This window comes from Lampetra planeri, chromosome 24, assembly GCF_965212315.1.
Source record: "Lampetra planeri chromosome 24, kcLamPlan1.2.h2, whole genome shotgun sequence".
Classification (NCBI taxonomy): Eukaryota; Metazoa; Chordata; class Hyperoartia; order Petromyzontiformes; family Petromyzontidae; genus Lampetra; species Lampetra planeri.
In genome coordinates, this window is record NC_136130.1 from 2,036,068 (window position 1) to 2,055,036 (window position 18,969).

An 18,969-nucleotide genomic window follows, 5' to 3' on the forward strand; every position below is an offset into this window, starting at 1 on the left:
GTGGTTTGTGTAAATGTGTCGTAAACCCACCTCCACCCGACACCAGCTAATGAGCAGGGTTTGTCACGTGAACAGAAACTACCACTCAGTTACTACTTCAGCACACTGGTGTGCACACTTGGGTGTGAAGTAGAAACAACGTGGCACACGTTCGAGAGAGAGCCTACGTTGTAAATTAGCAAGACAAATGCTTCGTCGGCAAGCAAACGATAAAATTGTTCATAATAAAGGTGTTTGGGTTATATCGCGTTATTTATAAATGTGTCGTAACCCTCCACCACCCGACACGGCCAAAGAGTAAAAAAATGTGTCACGTTTACAAAGGACAAATAGTTCACTACTTTAGCCCACCGGTATGTTGAAGAGTGAATCAACATCATTTAAAATGTGAGTAGGACGTTTCGCTGGTAATTACATCAAGCTTCATCGGGCGATTTGCCAGAATGGTGAGGCTTCTCCTCTTGCTCCCGGTCTTAAATAGAGCAGCAGCACCAGCAGGGTGACGTCATCATTCGGGTGGTGGAGGGTTGCGACACATTTATAAAGAACGCGATCCAACCCAAAAACCTTTATTATGAATAATATTGGTCGCGAAAGCCTACGTGTTAAACTGATTAAAATTGTGTTGCGGTTCCACTTGCTTTGGCAAATACGTTGAGAAGATCAACTCTTGAGGGTGGCTGGGAGGCTCAGAGGGCTAATGCCGTGTCACAGCACTGAGCCTGTATCAGGGATCTGAAGCTGAGCAAACCAACTGTGACGAAACTAAGTTCTTAAGTGTCACAAGTTGATGCGCAAAAACACCCATCATATTAAAGTTGGTTTTAACTTAAGCCACGATATTTACCGTCTCTGACAACTACAAAGATATTGGTTTGTCTGCTACGCAATTAACTTCTCTAGAGCAGGGCACGTGAGACGGTTATTTAATTTTAGTGTGTCTTTCTCCTAATTTTCAAGCTTGCGTACCGTACCACGTTGTTGTCCACTCATTGACATGCTAATTTTTTCTCTGCCCCTTCCCTCTCTCCGCCCCCGCCCCCTCTCTATATTTAAGGCCCCGTCACAGAGACGACCTCTCTCTTTGTGCTGATACGTGTTCTCTCTCTGTGTATCTTTATGATGTCTGTCTGCTTATATGTCTGTCTATAGTTTTCTGGTTAGATTTTTGTTGCTATTTCTTTTATACCTGATGACGATTGCTTGTGTTGCAATCGAAACGTCATAGTATGCAATTATTTAATTTATTATTTTATCTTTATACGTGACTTTACCGAAAGAACCAAAGAATAATTCCTGCAGTCACGAAAGCTCCAAAATTAAGATTGAAGGTTTAGTAGCCCTAGTTTGGATAAGAGGCAAGTGAAGTGACTCCGAAGTTGGAAATCCACAAACAGTCACGAATGAAATGCAAGATAAATATTTTAAGACATGGGCTATTTAGCGCTCCGATGTGTTTTCAGATTGTGCTGTGTGTTGTTCACCAAGAAAGTCCAAAGTTTTGCTCCACGTACTGGGAGCTTCTTTGGGAACTGAACTGAAGAAGCTTCCAGGACGTGGAGCGAAACATCGGACATCACAATGCGCAATGCACGGCACGACCCGAAAACACACCGGAGAGCTGTAACAGCGCGGCCGCAAAAACCTAAAGTGTAGGTTTAGGGATATGGGTGTTTTGAGTTGCGTCTTCTTTAAAGTGCCTGCCGCAGATACACTGCCAGATGCAGTGGTTGCTCAGTGTTCTGGGGGCCTTTGGAGATTCAGTTTGGAGAAGTAGAGGAGGCATTAACCTGATAACTCTGCAAGCTGTGCTCAGTAAACTAACAATGGCTCTCTGGTTCTCTGGCCTTGGCAATCACCTTCTGCTGATAAAAAGTATTCCACTAATGTCGAAGCCCAAATGGATTTCAGCCTAAATGACCTCATTTTTGTTAATTTTACAGCGTCTTCTTGGTTCTTTCGGTAAAGTCACGTAGAAGGGAATAAAATAATAAAAATAAAACATAATAAAATAATTCTCACGACGTTTCGGCCACAACGCAAGCAGCCGTCCTCAGGTGAAGAACATGTCTGTCGATAAGACAGAGTCTAAATGACACGTCTTAGGCTTGGAGTGTCTATTTAAGCTGTGAGGGAGGAGGAAGAGAGCCTTGACAAAAGAATTTGCATTTGAAGAGGAATTTAGCATATTTATGGGAAATGCAGGAATTCTAATAGTGCTAATTGTGAAATGCGTGGGAGGTGGGCGGGGGGTTTTCAAAGTCATATTATGCCCATGCATTATGCAGGATTAGCAGCATCAAAGGGAGGGGGCAGGGGCAGCACCAACAAAGGGAAGGAATGTGAATAGTATGCAGCTGCAGCAACCAAAGAACCACGTAAAAAACTAAAGTATAAACTTCATAGTATCATCAGTATACTAAATATACTCTCCAATAAGCTGAGCTACTAACAGTAAGTAATACATTACAATTCTATGTCGCAAAAAATATAATATGCTTCCAGCTAAACTTTTTCCCTTACATCAAACAGGTCTACCCCGTACTATATGCTGCCATAGACAAACCCAACATTAAATTATATACTGTATTACTATACACCACCCTATACCTTATACATTGTTATATTACACTATGTATTATTCTACCCACCCTAATGTATATCACACTGCTAAATATTCACTATACAATTATGATACTATATATTACTTTGTACATTGTATTAAGCATATAAATGTTATACTATTTGTTATTATACACTGTACCATTGACCGTCGTGTGAAAGATACTAAGAGGCAGCAACGAAATATGAGAATGGGAGAGTAGCAGAGCAAAGAATCCATTCCCTGCGGAGAATACAATGCCAGTGAGTGGAACGCGGTCTGAGAGTCACCGTAAACGTGAACATAATCAGTTAAGATCCGAATCTTGGTGTATAGTAATACAGTATATAATTTAATGTTGGGTTTGTCTATGGCAGCATATAGTACGGGGCAGACCTGTTTGATGTAAGGGAAAAAAGTTTAGCTGGAAGCATATTATATTTTTTGCGACATAGAATTGTAATGTATTACTTACTGTTAGTAGCTCAGCTTATTGGAGAGTATATTTAGTATACTGATGATACTATGAAGTTTATACTTTAGTTTTTTACGTGGTTGTTTGGTTGCTGCAGCTGCATACTATTCACATTCCTTCCCTTTGTTGGTGCTGCCCCTGCCCCTGCCCCCTCCCTTTGATGCTGCTAATCCTGCATAATGCATGGGCATAATATTACTTTGAAAACCCCCCCCCCAACTCCCACGCATTTCACAATTAGCACTATTCGCATTCCTGCATTTCCCATAAATATGCTAAATTCCTCTTCAAATGCAAATTATTTTGTCAAGGCTCTCTTCCTCCTCCCTCACAGCTTAAATAGACACTCCAAGCCTAAGACGTGTAATTTAGACTCTGTCTTATCGACAGACATGTTCTTCACCTGAGGACGGCTGCTTGCGTTGTGGCCGAAACGTCGTGAGAATTATTTTATTATGTTTTATTTTTATTATTTTATTACTTCCCTTCTACCTGACTTTACCGAAAGAACCAAGAAGATGAATCCCTGCAGTCACGAAAGCTTTAAATCGAAATTTTACAGCGATCAACATTTTTATATGAAAAGTGCCAACTTACTGGCACCAGGGGCAAGAAATTGCCACCCACTTTGGGCATCTCATTATGTAACACGTTCTGAACTGTATAATTTTTTTTCATTGCACGGGTGTGAGGGGGATTTACTCTACTATGGCGTTTACGCACTCTACTGAAGTCATATGCAACATCACGTTCCATCTCCTCGATCCGAAACGTTTAGAATATTCGGTCAGAAATTGATGTGGCACAATTACGGCGAGACAACTCGCCGGGCTTGGTAGGTGGCTAGACATTCATTAAAATAAAGAACTGTGCATTGAGACCACGATGTGCTTTGAAAGAAAATACTGAAGGAATCGTAACCAACAAAGCTTGTGCAATGGATTAAAGAATACTGACAACACTAGGAAAAATAGCCACGCAATAGTATAATGCATTACAGTTCCGGCTATAATGTAACACTAAGAATTGTATAAAGCGACAATCTTTAACTAATTTCAAACACCATTTCAAATATCATTACTGGAAGTCATCCTAAATTGTATTATTTTTTGAAAAATGTAATGCTAAAGTCTGGGTTTTTGTAACTGTGCTGTAAAACTCCATCTTCAGTTCAGGAAATATTTAGTTCCTTACTCTTTGGTTCTTTTGGTAAAGTCACGGCGTTTCGATCGCCACACAAGCAATCGTCTTCAGCTGGGAGAGAGAAACAGGCTGCTGAAATAAGTCCTTATATTGATTTGAAGCTTTCGTGACTGCAGGAGTCCAGAAGGAGCTCCCCCCAGCACTTGTAGCGAACTGTCGGACATCATCCTGAACAACGTGCGGTGCAGCATGAAAACCCATCAGTCGATTGCTACCGGGCGGCAGGGTGGTGGCGCAGTGGTAACACTCATGCCCCGCAGAGAGAAGGACCTGGGTTCGATTCTTACTCAGGTGCCTTTGTGTCTGGAATATCTATGTTCTCCCCCTGTTTGGTGTGTGTTCTCTCAGGGTTCTCCTCTTTCCTCCCAGAGCTACAGAAAACCACAATGTAACTGATGTTGGCCAAACATCTCAATGCTAAAAATTACCTCCGAATTACTCAATTTGGATTAAACACAACAGTAGCAACATCTCCCCTACTGGGAAAACTTGGCAAGACCCTCCTAAAAAAAGAGTCTTGAGACTCAGTAAGGATTTCCCTGGGTAGAAAACCATAACAATAATTATTAATTGCCAGCAAAGCATTGTTACATTATGTTGATATCACCGATGTTAAAATGGCTGATGATTTGCTTTCTGTTAAAAAGTTAAAATTACAGCCAGGCTTGAGGAGAGATTGACACTGTTGGATAGATACGTACAACATAACGAATCGCATTTGGCTGCCATCTGGTAAGATAAGGCTCGGCAAATTGAATTGATATTATCAAAGTAATGCACGTTGATTCAGCTTCGGGTCTGCACTCGCTGTTGGTGAGATTAGCTATTAGAAAAGCAACGACAAAGCACGACAATCAATCCACCCAATTTCATGATGTCTGCTTTTGCTCATATTTTTTGGGAGGGAGGGGAAGATTTTTTCTCTAACATTGGATTTTCTAATACATCAATATGAACTTAAAACTATAAAATAAATAAATATGCATGTACAGAGGCACATTCTACATGCGCACAAGTCATTGCTGGTAAAAAACAATGACTGACAGTAAGAAAAACCTTAGTATGAAATATAAGACTAGGTTGTAGCCTTTCTGGCAATAAAAAAAGATGTTAAGATGTTCAAACACCAAATAGAAACCTTTTGCATACTTTGATACTGGCATAAAAAAGATCCCATAATATAGGAAAAACCTTGTTTATAGAACATTCAGTGTAAATTCCCTGCATTGTGAAAAGTGTTGAATTTCCTGCAGATAAGTCTCTCCCTTGTTGGCTTGTGCGGCAGCGTTTGCACCACAACCGAAGGCTTAAGGTCGGTCACCTCACAGCCAGTTATGACTTAAACTGTTCAAGTCATAAGTCATAACTGGCTGTGATGTTTCCATCCTACCTGCCGATGTTAGCAGTTATTTCCGACTCTCCGAGTTGCATTCCTCGATGTGGCGGTGGCTCCATTGACATGCTAATCTCTCACGACACAACAGCCAGCCCAACAGCTTTGGGTGCCCTCGATCTTCCTTCTCTAACCCCGCCCACTTACCCTTGGGCTGCACCCATCTCAGGCCTATATAACACCCTGCTTCAGCAGTTCTCTAGTTAGATTTTTTTTTACCTGAGGACGATTGCTTGTGTTGCGATCGAAACGTCGAGATTTTTTATTTTTCTATCTACGTGACTTTACTGAAAGGCCCAAAGAGTATGAATTCCTGCAGTCACGAAAGCTTTAAGTCAAGATCTATCCTATACTACTGGACATCTGTGAAAAAATAGCTCATTGGACTCCTCCAGTGTCAATATAGATTCTGATTATTGCTTCATGCTCTCTAAAAATATAATTCTGAAGACACATGCAAATTGAAAAGCGCTACAGAAGCCATGCATAGACATGATTTTCCATCCTTGTTTTGTTCCATGAATGGCTGTGCCAGCTCAACAAGTTTGTGGGCTCACTTGGCGTTACGATAAAGCTGCAGCGATTTAATCGCACCAGAAATGTTTACAATGTGGGAAATAGTTTTTGTTGCTGGTGGGGTCTCGTTTAGTCAGCAGCTCAGCCAAAAAGGCAGTTGGGTGAAGAAAAAAAACAAGTGACTTATATTATAACATGAGAGGTTCCATGGAAGTAAAAAACAAATGAAGCAATGATCAGATTGTGTCAGGACCACGCACATTGTTCCTCTTCAAAACGTGGCTTGGTTTGACTTTCTGATGATAATGACACAGTCAATAGTGAAACTGTGTGAAAATGAAATAGTGTTAACAACACTGGCTTAAGTACTCGTGTAATGCCTGGCTTCCTTAGGCGGCCATTGACACGTTCCTTGCATGTGAACTCCATGGCATGACTGGCCATGGGATGGACTTCACCACGTATAATGTGTGTTGTCGGCTGAGGCTAAGTCAGCCAGAGTATTTGATGGTCCTGTTTTGAACGTCGGGGCATTTTTCTCTGTTTTATGTTTACAAAAAAAGACAATGTAAAAAGCAGTTTTTTAGAGAAACACAACTGCCAAGCTCCACACAAATATATTATTACATACCTACTCGCTACACCTTCCCCTACAGTTAGAATCTTATTGCCGAGATGGTAGGTGATTCATCAACCATGCTTTCCAAGTGACTCGAATAGAATGTGTGCATCACCATCATAGTTTGGTTATGATTCAGTGGAATTGGTTTGGCGGTTCTTTAAACTTGGGGTGCAGCGGAGTTTGACTTCCGGCAATGGCTATTACCAGTGGTTGAGTAATATCTGAACCGCTCCTGGACACCCGAGCACTGACCAGTGTGGCGATGCATGGTCAAACAACCCCCAAGACCGAAATGCATAGGGAGGCATTTATCCAGAAGTAGACTGACAAATGGCAGTAAATTATTGTACATTATAAGACACATTCATGAGATGAGAGCTCATTGTTGTTGGTTTGTTCAAGTCGCTAGTATATTTAGAAAAGCAACTTCAACGATAATTCATTTACAGAAATCTACTGCCAGTTCTTGCGGGCAGACTTCAACTGATAATGAATAACAAACCGCTGTGCCTCCTCCCACGTTAATCACAGACTCTTTGGCGCCTTGATCCAGACAGCGATCCGCGCATGCCAACACGCGTGCATTTGCCGCTCTTACCAGTGTGTCCACCCGGCAGTGGGGAGTGAGGCCTCGGAAGGGTGGGTGACGTGTTGGTCACAATCAGGCTCTTCCTGTTGCTCGTGCGGCAACTGAAAACACAGAGCAGAGAAACACGCACATGGGTTTTGAGTCACCGGTTCGTATGACCGAAACGCACCACGACCACGAAACATATTCTTGCGGATATGTTTTGATGTAAGCAAAGGAATTGTGTGTACCGGGATGATCTGCAGGAAGGTATGAAACTGTGAAATGATTTGTGAGTGGGTTTTGGGTAGGTGGGTTGTGGATAGGTGGGTTGGTGGGTAAGGGAGGTAATGTAAGCAAGTAGGTCTGTGGGCATCCTTTATGCAAAGCAATTGAGAACCCATTGAGACAACACGTTTGTTTTGCGAGATAGACGTTGAGAAATTGCAAGGTGAATTGCAGGTGCCAGGGTCGAAGGAACAGCATTAGTATTGGAGTGAAAAAGAGAGAACGTGTCAGAACCCTGCCACCAGAAATATAGGTACTTAATGAAGACACATTTTGAAAAGTTAACAATACTCTTTAGTTTGAAATAACATTAATATTACAGATTTAATAATACTGCAAGACTGTGAAGATGTTACATGTAATTATTTATTTTAAAAAATACATTAATTTGAATATTTTGCTGGGAAGCACACCTTTTGATTTGTAATATAACACTAACAACAAAACAAAAAAATTTATTTTACCAGGTAAGGCCCACTGAGTTAAATAGCTCTTTTTAAGAAGCAACCTGGACGCAAATGATAGCTTAACGAAGTGGTTTATATTCTGAACGCATGTTTCTAAATGTGGAGGGAAAAACCAGAGGCCCCAAAGAAATTTCCAAGCGACCACGGGGAGAGACAACGCAAGCTCCAAATATACAGCAGGCGTCAGAGTCGGGATCGAACCCACAACCTCCTGCATACCAGGCGAGGGAGTTAACATCTCACCATCAATATGTTGAGAATTAAAATTGTCATCATTGGCTGTATCAACTTCTCAATCAACTCGACAAATATTCATAAACACACTGGTGACAATTACTTAAACCACATCCTGTTAACTTGGCTTTTCAATCACAAGATGCTAATATGGCTTGTGTTAAGGGTTATGCTTGAGTGCAGGGTGCATTGCAAAATAGCATGAGGATGATGACCATGATGATGACCATGATGATGACCATGATGATGACCATGATGATGACGAAAGACGTGGTACACCGAGTACATGACTAAATGAATGAGTGATCAAAAATGGTGAGACAGCACGATGCTTTCATGGAAGTGCATGTCAAAACATGACATCATCTACTACTCTGCTCTCATCTTACTCAACTCCCCTCCGCGCACTCTCCGACCTCTCCTCTCTCAAGAATCAGAATCTTTATCTAAGTCTGGAGGAAGCTCTTTTTCACAGATGTCCAGTATGGGCAGACTTTCAAACAAAGTCCACAGTCATCATCCGCTCAGTGGGAGGTCGCTCATTCTCCCCTGCTGCCCCGAGTTGTAGGAATCTTTCCCCAGCCGTTCGTGCTGTCGACTCCTTCTCCTCATTTAACTCCAGGCTCAAGATCTTCCTGTTTCTGTACAGCATCTTGAGATGTGGTTGTATATAGATACTGTATAAATCACAATAATAACATTGCAGGGACAACCCCCTCCCTAGAATGCAGAACAGACTTTACATAAACGTGTCCCTAACAAATTACGCAATTAATGAGCAGTTCATTTTCACAGGATAGAAAATCGTCAATGTTTCAAGGGTTTTTTTGTTTAACCTGGTGAAAACTCAAGAGACCAGGATAGTCTCATTTGAGGCCAGGACAGTCTAATTTGAAACTAGGATAGAGTCTCATTTGCAAAATTACGAACATGCAGAAAGGATGACTTGTGCGTATACGGTAAACATTTAATAGAGAGATACATTCATGTCATTATTATTCTGTAAACAAGTATGATAATTTAAAAAATGTTGCATTTCAACTCCACAAAGAGCATAAAGAATCGCAGACGAGGATTTTCCAAGAGCCTCTTCCAACGTCCTACAGCCGACCTCATGTGTGCATAGTGTGGCACGGCAGTCTCGCCAGCCAGCCTGGGACCGTTTCTCTTGGCACAGTCGAGCACGTCACTTCTCAACGGTGAGAGAATGTGCTTTCACTTCACTAATGCATTCGCCAGTGAAATGAGACACGCTGATCATTCATTTGTAAATACTCCCTTAGAGGAACATTTCAGCTCCTGATAATTCCCAGAGAGAATGTAAATGACTGGTTAATCCAATGTTAAGCCAACAGTGTAAAGTATTTTTGTATAAATGACTGTTATATGTGTGTACAACCCCCAAATATACGGTAGAGTGGTTAGGGCAACAACCACTCCAGGATAAATGGTTTTCGACCATTGCGCAAACACAGAATACCATTGAGTGTTTTATCCGGAAATCAATCTGATTCATAACAGACTTTCCGTTCTCATCTCGTGACAGAGTACAAACACAATCAACCCATAGCAAGCGGTCACCAGAATGGACACGTCAGGGTGCGAGAATACTCAACCGTCATACGTTTCCACATGAGTAGGTCTTGCGGGAGTCACAAAAAACGATTTTGTTTGTTTAAAAACATTTAAAGCAACGGCCATCCATCGCTGCGTCCGCCATGTGTGCATTAAACGAGTTGGAGGAGCAGCATCGCAACAGCACAATGCGTTACGTGGCCCCAGCAATACAGGTTCAGATAATGGCCACAATGTACAACTGCAGTGGGCAAACAGGCATCTGAAGCCAGTCTGGGCCTTCCCAATGGCAGTTCAACGAGATATTCGCAAAGCTCGTGTGACCACCAGCGCTGCCGACACACAAAAGGCGGATGGACGTGCGTGGTGCTGGCCCCACCGTATCTTCACTTCGTGCCGGCCTTAATCGGCACTGGCTGCTGTGACGGCATCCCAACATCCTGTACAAAGATAAACATGGGGATTTCTTTGTCTGCCGGGACAGGGCTTAATGAAGTCACCGCTGAATCACCGAGAGTAAATGCTTCGATTGGGAAAGAAAAAAAAACACAGAGGGCAGAGGATCCTTTTTTACATAACAGCCCCCACCAACTTGGATGGCGAATTAACAACGCGCCAGATGGCGACGACTGTTTCCATCCCCATCCGCCGCTCGCTGGGCGATGCCGGCTGAATTAGCCATGTGTGAGGTGATTGCGTTGCTCCGCCGTTGATGTGCAGACGCTGGAATGAGACTAAATTTGTGCGCGCGTGGAAACGCACCGCGCTGCGAGAGAGATTTTTCAGACAGAAGGCCAATTTGCCCATCAGAAAAAAAATCAAAGAACCACTTCAACGTGCAGATGTGACAAGGCAGAAGGGATATTACTGCGTACGCTCACGTGGTTGTGCTTCCCAGCTCTCTCTTTGGGAACTGACGAAGCATGTGGAGGAAAACGTCGGACATTATCACGGAGAGATGAAGTGATAGACGATCCCAGCTGGGAAGCACCAAAGTGTGCCAACTCCTTTGAAGTGAACATTAAAGACTCGGTGACATTATTTGAAAGAAAAGGCCATTGTGTGCAATTCCACATGAATATTTAACTTACTTATCAGGACATTATTTTTTACCAAGAAAATGTATGTCCTTAAGTAGCTAAAGAGTATAATCTGTCACCTAGTTAAATGACAATAAATGCAGGAGTGAATGATGCACGAGGAGCAGGGAGGCAGACCCCACATGTGTAGGTAACATCTTAGGAACAGTAAAAAGAGCTTAGGGTCACAGGTAGGGTTGAGTGCAAACCCACACTTTTTTTCTTTTACCAGGTAAGGCCGACTGAGCTGAATAGATCCTTTTCAGAAGTGGCCTGGCACAAATGATAGCTCAACAAAGTGGCTTTTCATGGAAATTTAAAGCAGCCAAATACTGTAAAAGCATGTTTCTAAATGTGGAGGGAAAAACCGGAGGACCCGGAGAAAAATCTACGCGACCATGGAGAGAGACATGCAAACTCCAAATATACAGATGTCAGGATTGGGATCGAACCCACGACCTCCTGCATACCAGTCGAGGGAGTTAACATATCACCACCACGGCACCCACACTGATTTGCATAGAGTGAAACTTTGACTTTGCCTTGAACCACAAATACTAATACAACCGTCTTGATGCCTACACCAAACAATTGGGAAGAAAAAAATATATTCCATAAGAGCACGTTGGGGATAACTCCTCTTTGCCAAAAACGTCACGCTTCATCGCGACATGCACAAGCGCGCAGCGTGGCCTGCGAATATCTGGCGATTTCCCCATGCCCCCACGCGAGCAAATCCGCACGCCGGGGCCCGACGACGCGGGGGACCGTAATCGCTCGTCTCCAGCTGGCCTCTGGCTGCCAGCCGCCGGCGCCTCAACCACGGGCTGCAGGCGGCACACACCACCACAGGATGTGGGGGTTATTTTGTTCCTCAACAATTCTATTTCGGTGGCTTTTATCTCAGTGGACGGCGAAACACTGTCACGTGTGGGTAAATTGAAAAGAAAGTCGGTGCTCGTAAAGTCGTCACTAAATTGGGAGATCAAAATCTCAAGCAGCTCAGGACAGCTTTGGCAAAAAAGTTTGCCCGCAATGCCGGGCTCTTCCTGCGTTTGCCAGCGGGTATCCACTCGAGATGAAACCACGTTATCAAGGGGAGCAACTTTTATTGCTTCAGCCTAGTCATCAACACACTGGCATACAGGTCCGAGAGATATTTATTTCATAAATACACGAGGTGAAGGGTGGAGTGGTGGCACAATGGTTGACGCATTGCACGACGAAACAGACGATCCGATTTCGATTCCCAGCCATGGATAACAGCAGTGGCGAGCGATATCTAAACAGGTCCTGGAGCCTTCCCCCCTTTCGCCACTGACCAGTGTGGTGAAGTATGATCGTATAACCTTCATGACTGACACTGTGTGCCAAGGCTTTCATACAGCACCAAATGGCTATGTACATATCAGATGACTAACATTCGACAAATAACTATTTACAGAGCATAGAGTGGTGCCACCTACTGTCGGGCTGAGAGTCATATTGAATCAAACCGAGATGCAGTTGTGTAGTGTCATCTTCCAGGGCTGCTTTCAGCCGTAGGCTTTGCTCCCAGGAAACAGTTATCGAAATGTTTCTTTGCATTAAGTCACGGCTCCAACAGACCAGACGATTTACAATGGGAGCTTTAAAAAAAATCGATAAAGCAGCTTGCAATGTCAAACCTTTGCTTTAATGCTTGAAATCTTTTCACTAACTGCATGACTGCTTGTGAGCAGCATGGTTAGCCAAGCAAGAAAATTATTGGAAATTAAATTCAAAACCCACCCACTTTTGTGTATTTAGACTTCTGGGACAAACATTTTAAGAAGTCGAAAAGTCGGTGTAAATTTTCAATCGTGTAAAAATATAGAATGCAAAAAATACACACGTGCAGCATACACCATTCTGCCAATCAGATTGCACAGGCTATTTTCATTCATTAGGCCCTTTGAATGCATAATATGGCATAACACTGCTTTGTAATTGGCACAGACGGGTAGGCGAACATGACTCGCGAGAGGCAAGATTTGCATGCGTTTTGCGATCATTAGCATTGGTGGTCATGCTTTTGATAAAGACTTGCTACTGCATTACTTGCTAACACTGGGCAACAGCCACTGGGGTTGTGTGTGCTGTTAATGGCAATGCACGGTGCACAGTACTTCTCTTGGCTGATGCAAGTGTTTCCAATTCCAAAGAGCTGTTTATTCCCATTAAAAAAATCTGGAAAATACATGGGATTAAAATGTATGCATCCTTTCCAAAGAAAATCACCAATGACGAGAATAAAATATGTACCTGTCCTGTATAACAGGTGTCAAAGTCTGCGTGCAGCACTATGTTGTGGGCAACAAGAGGACAGTGTAGTAAAATGAATTGTCCTACTGTACTTCTACGCTCCCATGCCTATGCTCCCCATCTTCGCCTACCTCCACTGAGCTGCACGATGATGTAAGGTCAAACATCCGTCATGATGGAAACGGAGGGGGGAGGCCCTCATCCAGCAGTGGATTGACAAACGGGCTGCTCTCGTACACATGCACAAGGACATGTGCAGCAATCACAGCCTGAGGTATTCTTAGTTTGATTTTCAGCACCGTGATCCAGACCCAAATTTAAGCTGCAAAAATCGCAAGGCGAACCCAGTGGGAACACAAACAGGGGAGGCTTTACGCGGGTTGAGTGGGCCCCTCTTTCGCCATTATGACACACCGGCGGCAACTTTAGACTTCTTTAGAATGGAGCTTAGTGGTCACTTGTTAAATGATGTGTATGATGATAAATGCAATGACTAAGTAACCATTTTGCATAGAGGGAAAGCGTGCAACACCAGTTGTCAGGGCATCATTTTTGCCAGATTTAGCCAAGTCTGCTACCCAGAAGATATATTTCTACACCCAGCACACCACATCGAGTATACCGATTGGTATGGCTTTGTCTACTAGATGCGTGCCTACTTCAGCCTACCAGTGTCCCAAAAGCGAGAAACAAAGTCTGAATTGTTGCTGTTGATGAATATGTTGAGAACGACGATGCGTTTGGCATCGCCTATTCCAACCAAAAGCCACAATGTAGTGTCATCACAGATAACTCCTCCAAGCGACAAAAAACAAATATTGGTGATCTTGTCTCATTATTGCTATCACATGTGCAGTCATTTTTTTAGTAAATCCGCTGCTGAATGAGGGCCTCCCAACTCTCTGCGAGTCGCCGAGGTTATTTGACCATCCTAGATTCGAAGCTTGACCATACTTTTCCACCCTGGTCAGCACAGGTTGGTGAAGAGGCGTGGAGCGTACAGTACAACACGGATTTGACTGCATTGCCTTCAGATGACAATGTAGCCCAACAACAGCCTATAACACCTGTTTCTTTAAATGCATGATTATCACCCGTGCAAAGACTACCGAAGCTGAACCATGCTTAGCTTCGGAGATCTGACGAGATCAGGCACATTCCGGCTGATTTGGTCATAGGTCACTGTCACCACAACTGTTTTCTTTTCAGACTTGTTTGTGCCGAGTGTGGGTTCTCACGAAATCACACACATGGTGTGCAGCTGAACCCAAAATGGGCCAGATCGGGCGAAATAAACACGAAAAACAAAATAATACCGACGTTTATTGAAATATATCGTGTGCCATTTCCGCTTTTGGATGCGTGGTGGAAGCTTCCTTGCCCCACGACATGGAAAAAAAACACGAGGCCAAACAGCTGCGCACCGCTGCGGGGCTGGCGCGCGTCTAGTAGTTGTATGCGTAGCGGGTGATCTCAGGAAGGGATGTACGTGTGTATGTTGAATTTCTTTTGCACCGTATGTAGCCAACCGTGCTAATCGGAGGTGCAGGGGAAGGACAAACTAAACACAAAAAGCAGTTCCTAAAGAATTCAGTTTTTAATCTAGATTTAAAAGTGCATAGCTCCAGTGGCTTCCTAATGTTGGAAAGAGCGTTACAGACGGCCCGTAGAAGCACATCTGAAAACGCACGATCTGAAAGCACATAAACACTATGAGCCAAATGCAGTGTTGTCATGTAAGACACAGACTTTACTGGCAGGCTACATCACTGGTGTTGTACCAGACCAGTCGGGGGAGAAAGGGGCACAGGGGAGGAAGAGCATTCTGGACGGCCCGCAAAAGCGCATCTGAAAGCGCGCGACGTGGTGACCCATCTTTGTTCAATGGCTCTCCAAAAGCAGCCTCTGCGAGGGATGGCTAGAGTTTAGCGCGATGGAGAGGAGAGTGGAGGCTCCGATTGGATGTACGCGCCGGCAACTTTAGCGCGTGCCAGAGGCAAGAGTGCCGTTGCGTAATGCGCAAAATGTCAACGCCGTATAAAATAATGGCAATGGCTCGAGGCGGTGTGAGGCAAATAAAAGATTTTAAAAAGTATAACGTAAATAATAAAAACAGCCACAGCAGCAAGCGCAACGATACCTATACGGTATTAATGTCCACACAAATAGCATAAGAGTGAAGATAATAATGACTTCACAATAATAATTAATCTGAAGACATGCAGAAGTAATACATAGCATCGAGCACGTACAGCATTACTTACTAAAATTGGTTTGGTAATACAATTCCTTATTTCATGATAACTTGTTTGCCCAGGAAGGCTTTGCCAAGGCAACAATCCTGGAGGGCCCCATTTGGCATTGCTTGCACCTTGATCGACTATTGAGTAGTTTTGCACGTGGGGAAATCCCAGGTATGAGTATTCATATTCGTGGGTCTTTCGGTAAAGTCACGTAGATCAGTTCAAAGGAAATAACAAAAAATAACAAAAAACCATGACGTTTCGATCTTCAGAAAAAGGGGGGTTTAGCTTCCAAGGCAAACTGTTTATAAGGGTTGGAAATGGGCGTAGCCCAAATGTCAGCAGCTAATGATAATGTAAGTGGTGGGCAGCTAACATGACGGTGGTTGGTTTTCCACCAATCAAAAGGCTGCCAGATGAAAATTTGCATGTTAAAGAGAGATTAGCATATTAGTTGGGTCTCTCGGTAAAGCCACGTAGATAGAAAAATAATTTACAAAAATTTAACAAAAAATATCACGACGTTTCGATCGAAACACAAGCAATCGTCATCAGGTGAAAAAATATAGCGGGAGAGCTGCTGAAGCAGATGTTATACAGTAATCCCTCGCCACTTCGCGGTTCAAGTTTCGCGGCCTCAGTGCATCGCGGATTTTTCGAACTGATTTAAAGGCCTCATTATACCTGTGCAGTAACACCATCATCATCATTCATCATCACATTCATCGAACTGCACAGGTCTGTCATCGTCGTCATTGTCATCGTCATTGTCATCGTCGTCGTCGTAATTACTGGAGTCAAGTCTCAAGATACTACTGTCATTGGTGAGTGTAGAACACCATAATACGTATCGTATGAGAGAGAGAGTGAATGTATAATATTAAGGTTTTATAATTAAATAGATTTAAGTATAATATATAAAGTATAAATATACATATTTTAAACATTCTGGTACCCACACACACATATACGGAAATTCCTAGGGGGCCAATCCTACTTCGCGGATTTTCACCTATCGCGAGGGGTTCCGGTCCCCATTAACCGCGATAAACGAGGGATCACTGTATAGGTTTGAGATGGGTGGAGCCCAAGGGTAAGTGGGCGGGGCTAGAGATGGAATTTGCGTGTCAATGTAAGATCTCAAACATATATAACATCCTGCTTCAGCAGCTCTCCCGCTATATTTTTTCCTGCCTCAGTAGAGGACCCAATCAAAACCATCACCTTGCCATACATAGCAGGTGTTACCAAAAAGATTTCCAAAATCTTGAACAAACACAAGATCCAGGTTCGATTCAACACAGTACATAAAAAATTCATGATTTGATCCCATCTGTGAAGGATGTGATTCCTGACATGCAATACCCTGGTGTCAACAGACTAAGTTGTGTCTGCGGGAGCAGTTACATCGGATAAACGAAACAAAATGTCTCGGACCGTGTTTGCGAACACAAGGCAGATTTGAAACACGGCAGAACCAATACCTCTGCCATGGCTGATCACTGTCTTAACGCGGTGGGTTCACACGATATTGCTTTTTCTGAGACCAAGGTACTCTGCAAACCTTCGGGCTACCATCAAAGATTTGTTCATGAAGCCATCCAGATATATAAACACAGACACAATTTCAACCAAGAAGATGGGTACAAACTGAGCAATCATTGGAAGGATGTTATTAACCAGGTAAAGTCATAACTTGCTGTGATGTTTCAATCCTTCCTGCCGTTGTTTAGCAGTTATTTACGACTCTCTGAATTACATCACCTTGTTAAATGTCTTTACATTAACAGACTAAGGCCTCGATGTAACGGTAGCTCTCGCTGTTTAATAGGCTGTATGTCTCACTGGCACGGCCACTGTGGTTCTCTTGAATTGATACGCTGGCTTCTCGCTGTGTAGCAGCCAACGCCACAGCTTGTGTTGCCCACGAGGTGGCCTCTGACACAGACATGCTATCTTCCCATTAAACTCGTTTACATTGACATGCCAATCTCTCCCTTTAACGCAGCTGATGTGCGTGTGTGCGGCGACGGGACTCCTTTCCATCTCTGACCCCGCCTACTTACCCTTGGGTGACACCCACCTCAAACCTATATATAACCTCGTGTTGCAGCAGCTCTTTCCTGTTCAGCAGTTTTACTGCTGTATCTTTTCACCTGATGACGAATGCTTGTGTTGCGATCGAGACGTCACGATTTATTATTTGTTTTTCTACCTAGGTGACTTTACCGAAAGAACCAAAGAGAATGCATATATACATGAAAGGCTCTCTTGTACAGATACCCTTTCATAACCCTATCTGAAGCAAAACCCTAAAGGCACCCTTCCATGGTCGCAGGAGGGTGTCCGGTGCCGGGCACCTTTAGATTTAACGGGTAAAAACAACCACGATGGTGCCGAAATGTTAATTGAATGAAAATCACAGCAACTCGGAATATTGTAATCACCCCCTAGGCGGTGAGCATGACTGAGATGAGATTTGACGCAAGGCGCTTTTGATGCCGTGGCAGTTAAGTGCCCAATGAATGCAAATTCTTATCTCCTTACCAGTCGTTATGCTCAGTCATTATTCAAGAGCCAATTCTTTAACGTCTACATTTTTATTGTTTGAATAATTTTTTCTCTTTTCTCGATTCGTGTGTACATTTTTGTTCGCCACATGAGAACATATTTAATGAGAATATACTTTACAGACATCGTAAATAATCGATTTGTGAGCATAAGAAATAAATGTTCATCAACGATTCAATCTATCATTGTATGCTGAATGACAATACCATTATAAAAATAATAATTTACAGCAATTTGTCAATCCACTACTGGCTGGAAGTCCTCCGATAGTAAACTCAGAATCCTACGTATAACGCGACTGCAAATGATATGTTGAAATAAAATGCCACTCCAGCGATGTCCAACAGCCAACCCCACCCCACCCATTATCAACGTCACATGGAAGCGAGATCAAAACACCGCAATATGCATGCCATCCGTTTAACATCTCGCTATCCCTCCATTACGCCACCCCAGACCTCTGCTCCTGCCCACCCGTCCGACCGCTCCCTCCTCCTCATATCGCCCGCCGTGCCAGAGAAGACATTGTGTACTCGCCACAAGGGCTCTAATCCCGAATAACCCATGGAATGGTGGACTTCAAAACACCCTGGCATTGAACAACTGAACCACTGACATGTCAGCCTCAAGATTGCCAAATCCACACCTTCCGCCACCAACTCTCATCAAGATTATCGTTCCACAGCTGTTAACCACACTTTAAATAATCGGCACGGACACACTCCCATTTCTTTTGGCAACCATTTCACGATGTAATGTTGGATTAGATTAGACAGATAATTCAGATTTGTTTGTGAGCGCTGTTGTTCAGAGCAAGGTAAGACGTCGTGCGAGTGCAGAGGCCCTGCCT

The 18,969-nt window shown here is 43.3% G+C and overlaps 1 protein-coding gene across 8 annotated transcripts in view; it reads right to left on the minus strand.

The window, feature by feature from the left end:
* LOC144726652 (microtubule-associated serine/threonine-protein kinase 1-like) overlaps positions 1 to 18,969 on the minus strand; it is a 287,826-nt gene that overhangs the window by 63,295 nt on the left and 205,562 nt on the right. For all 8 annotated transcript variants that reach the window (XM_078605400.1, XM_078605399.1, XM_078605398.1 and 5 more), the window contains one exon: positions 7,410 to 7,501. In XM_078605400.1, coding sequence (XP_078461526.1) covers positions 7,410 to 7,501 — 92 coding nt within the window. The remainder of the gene's footprint in view (positions 1 to 7,409; positions 7,502 to 18,969) is intronic.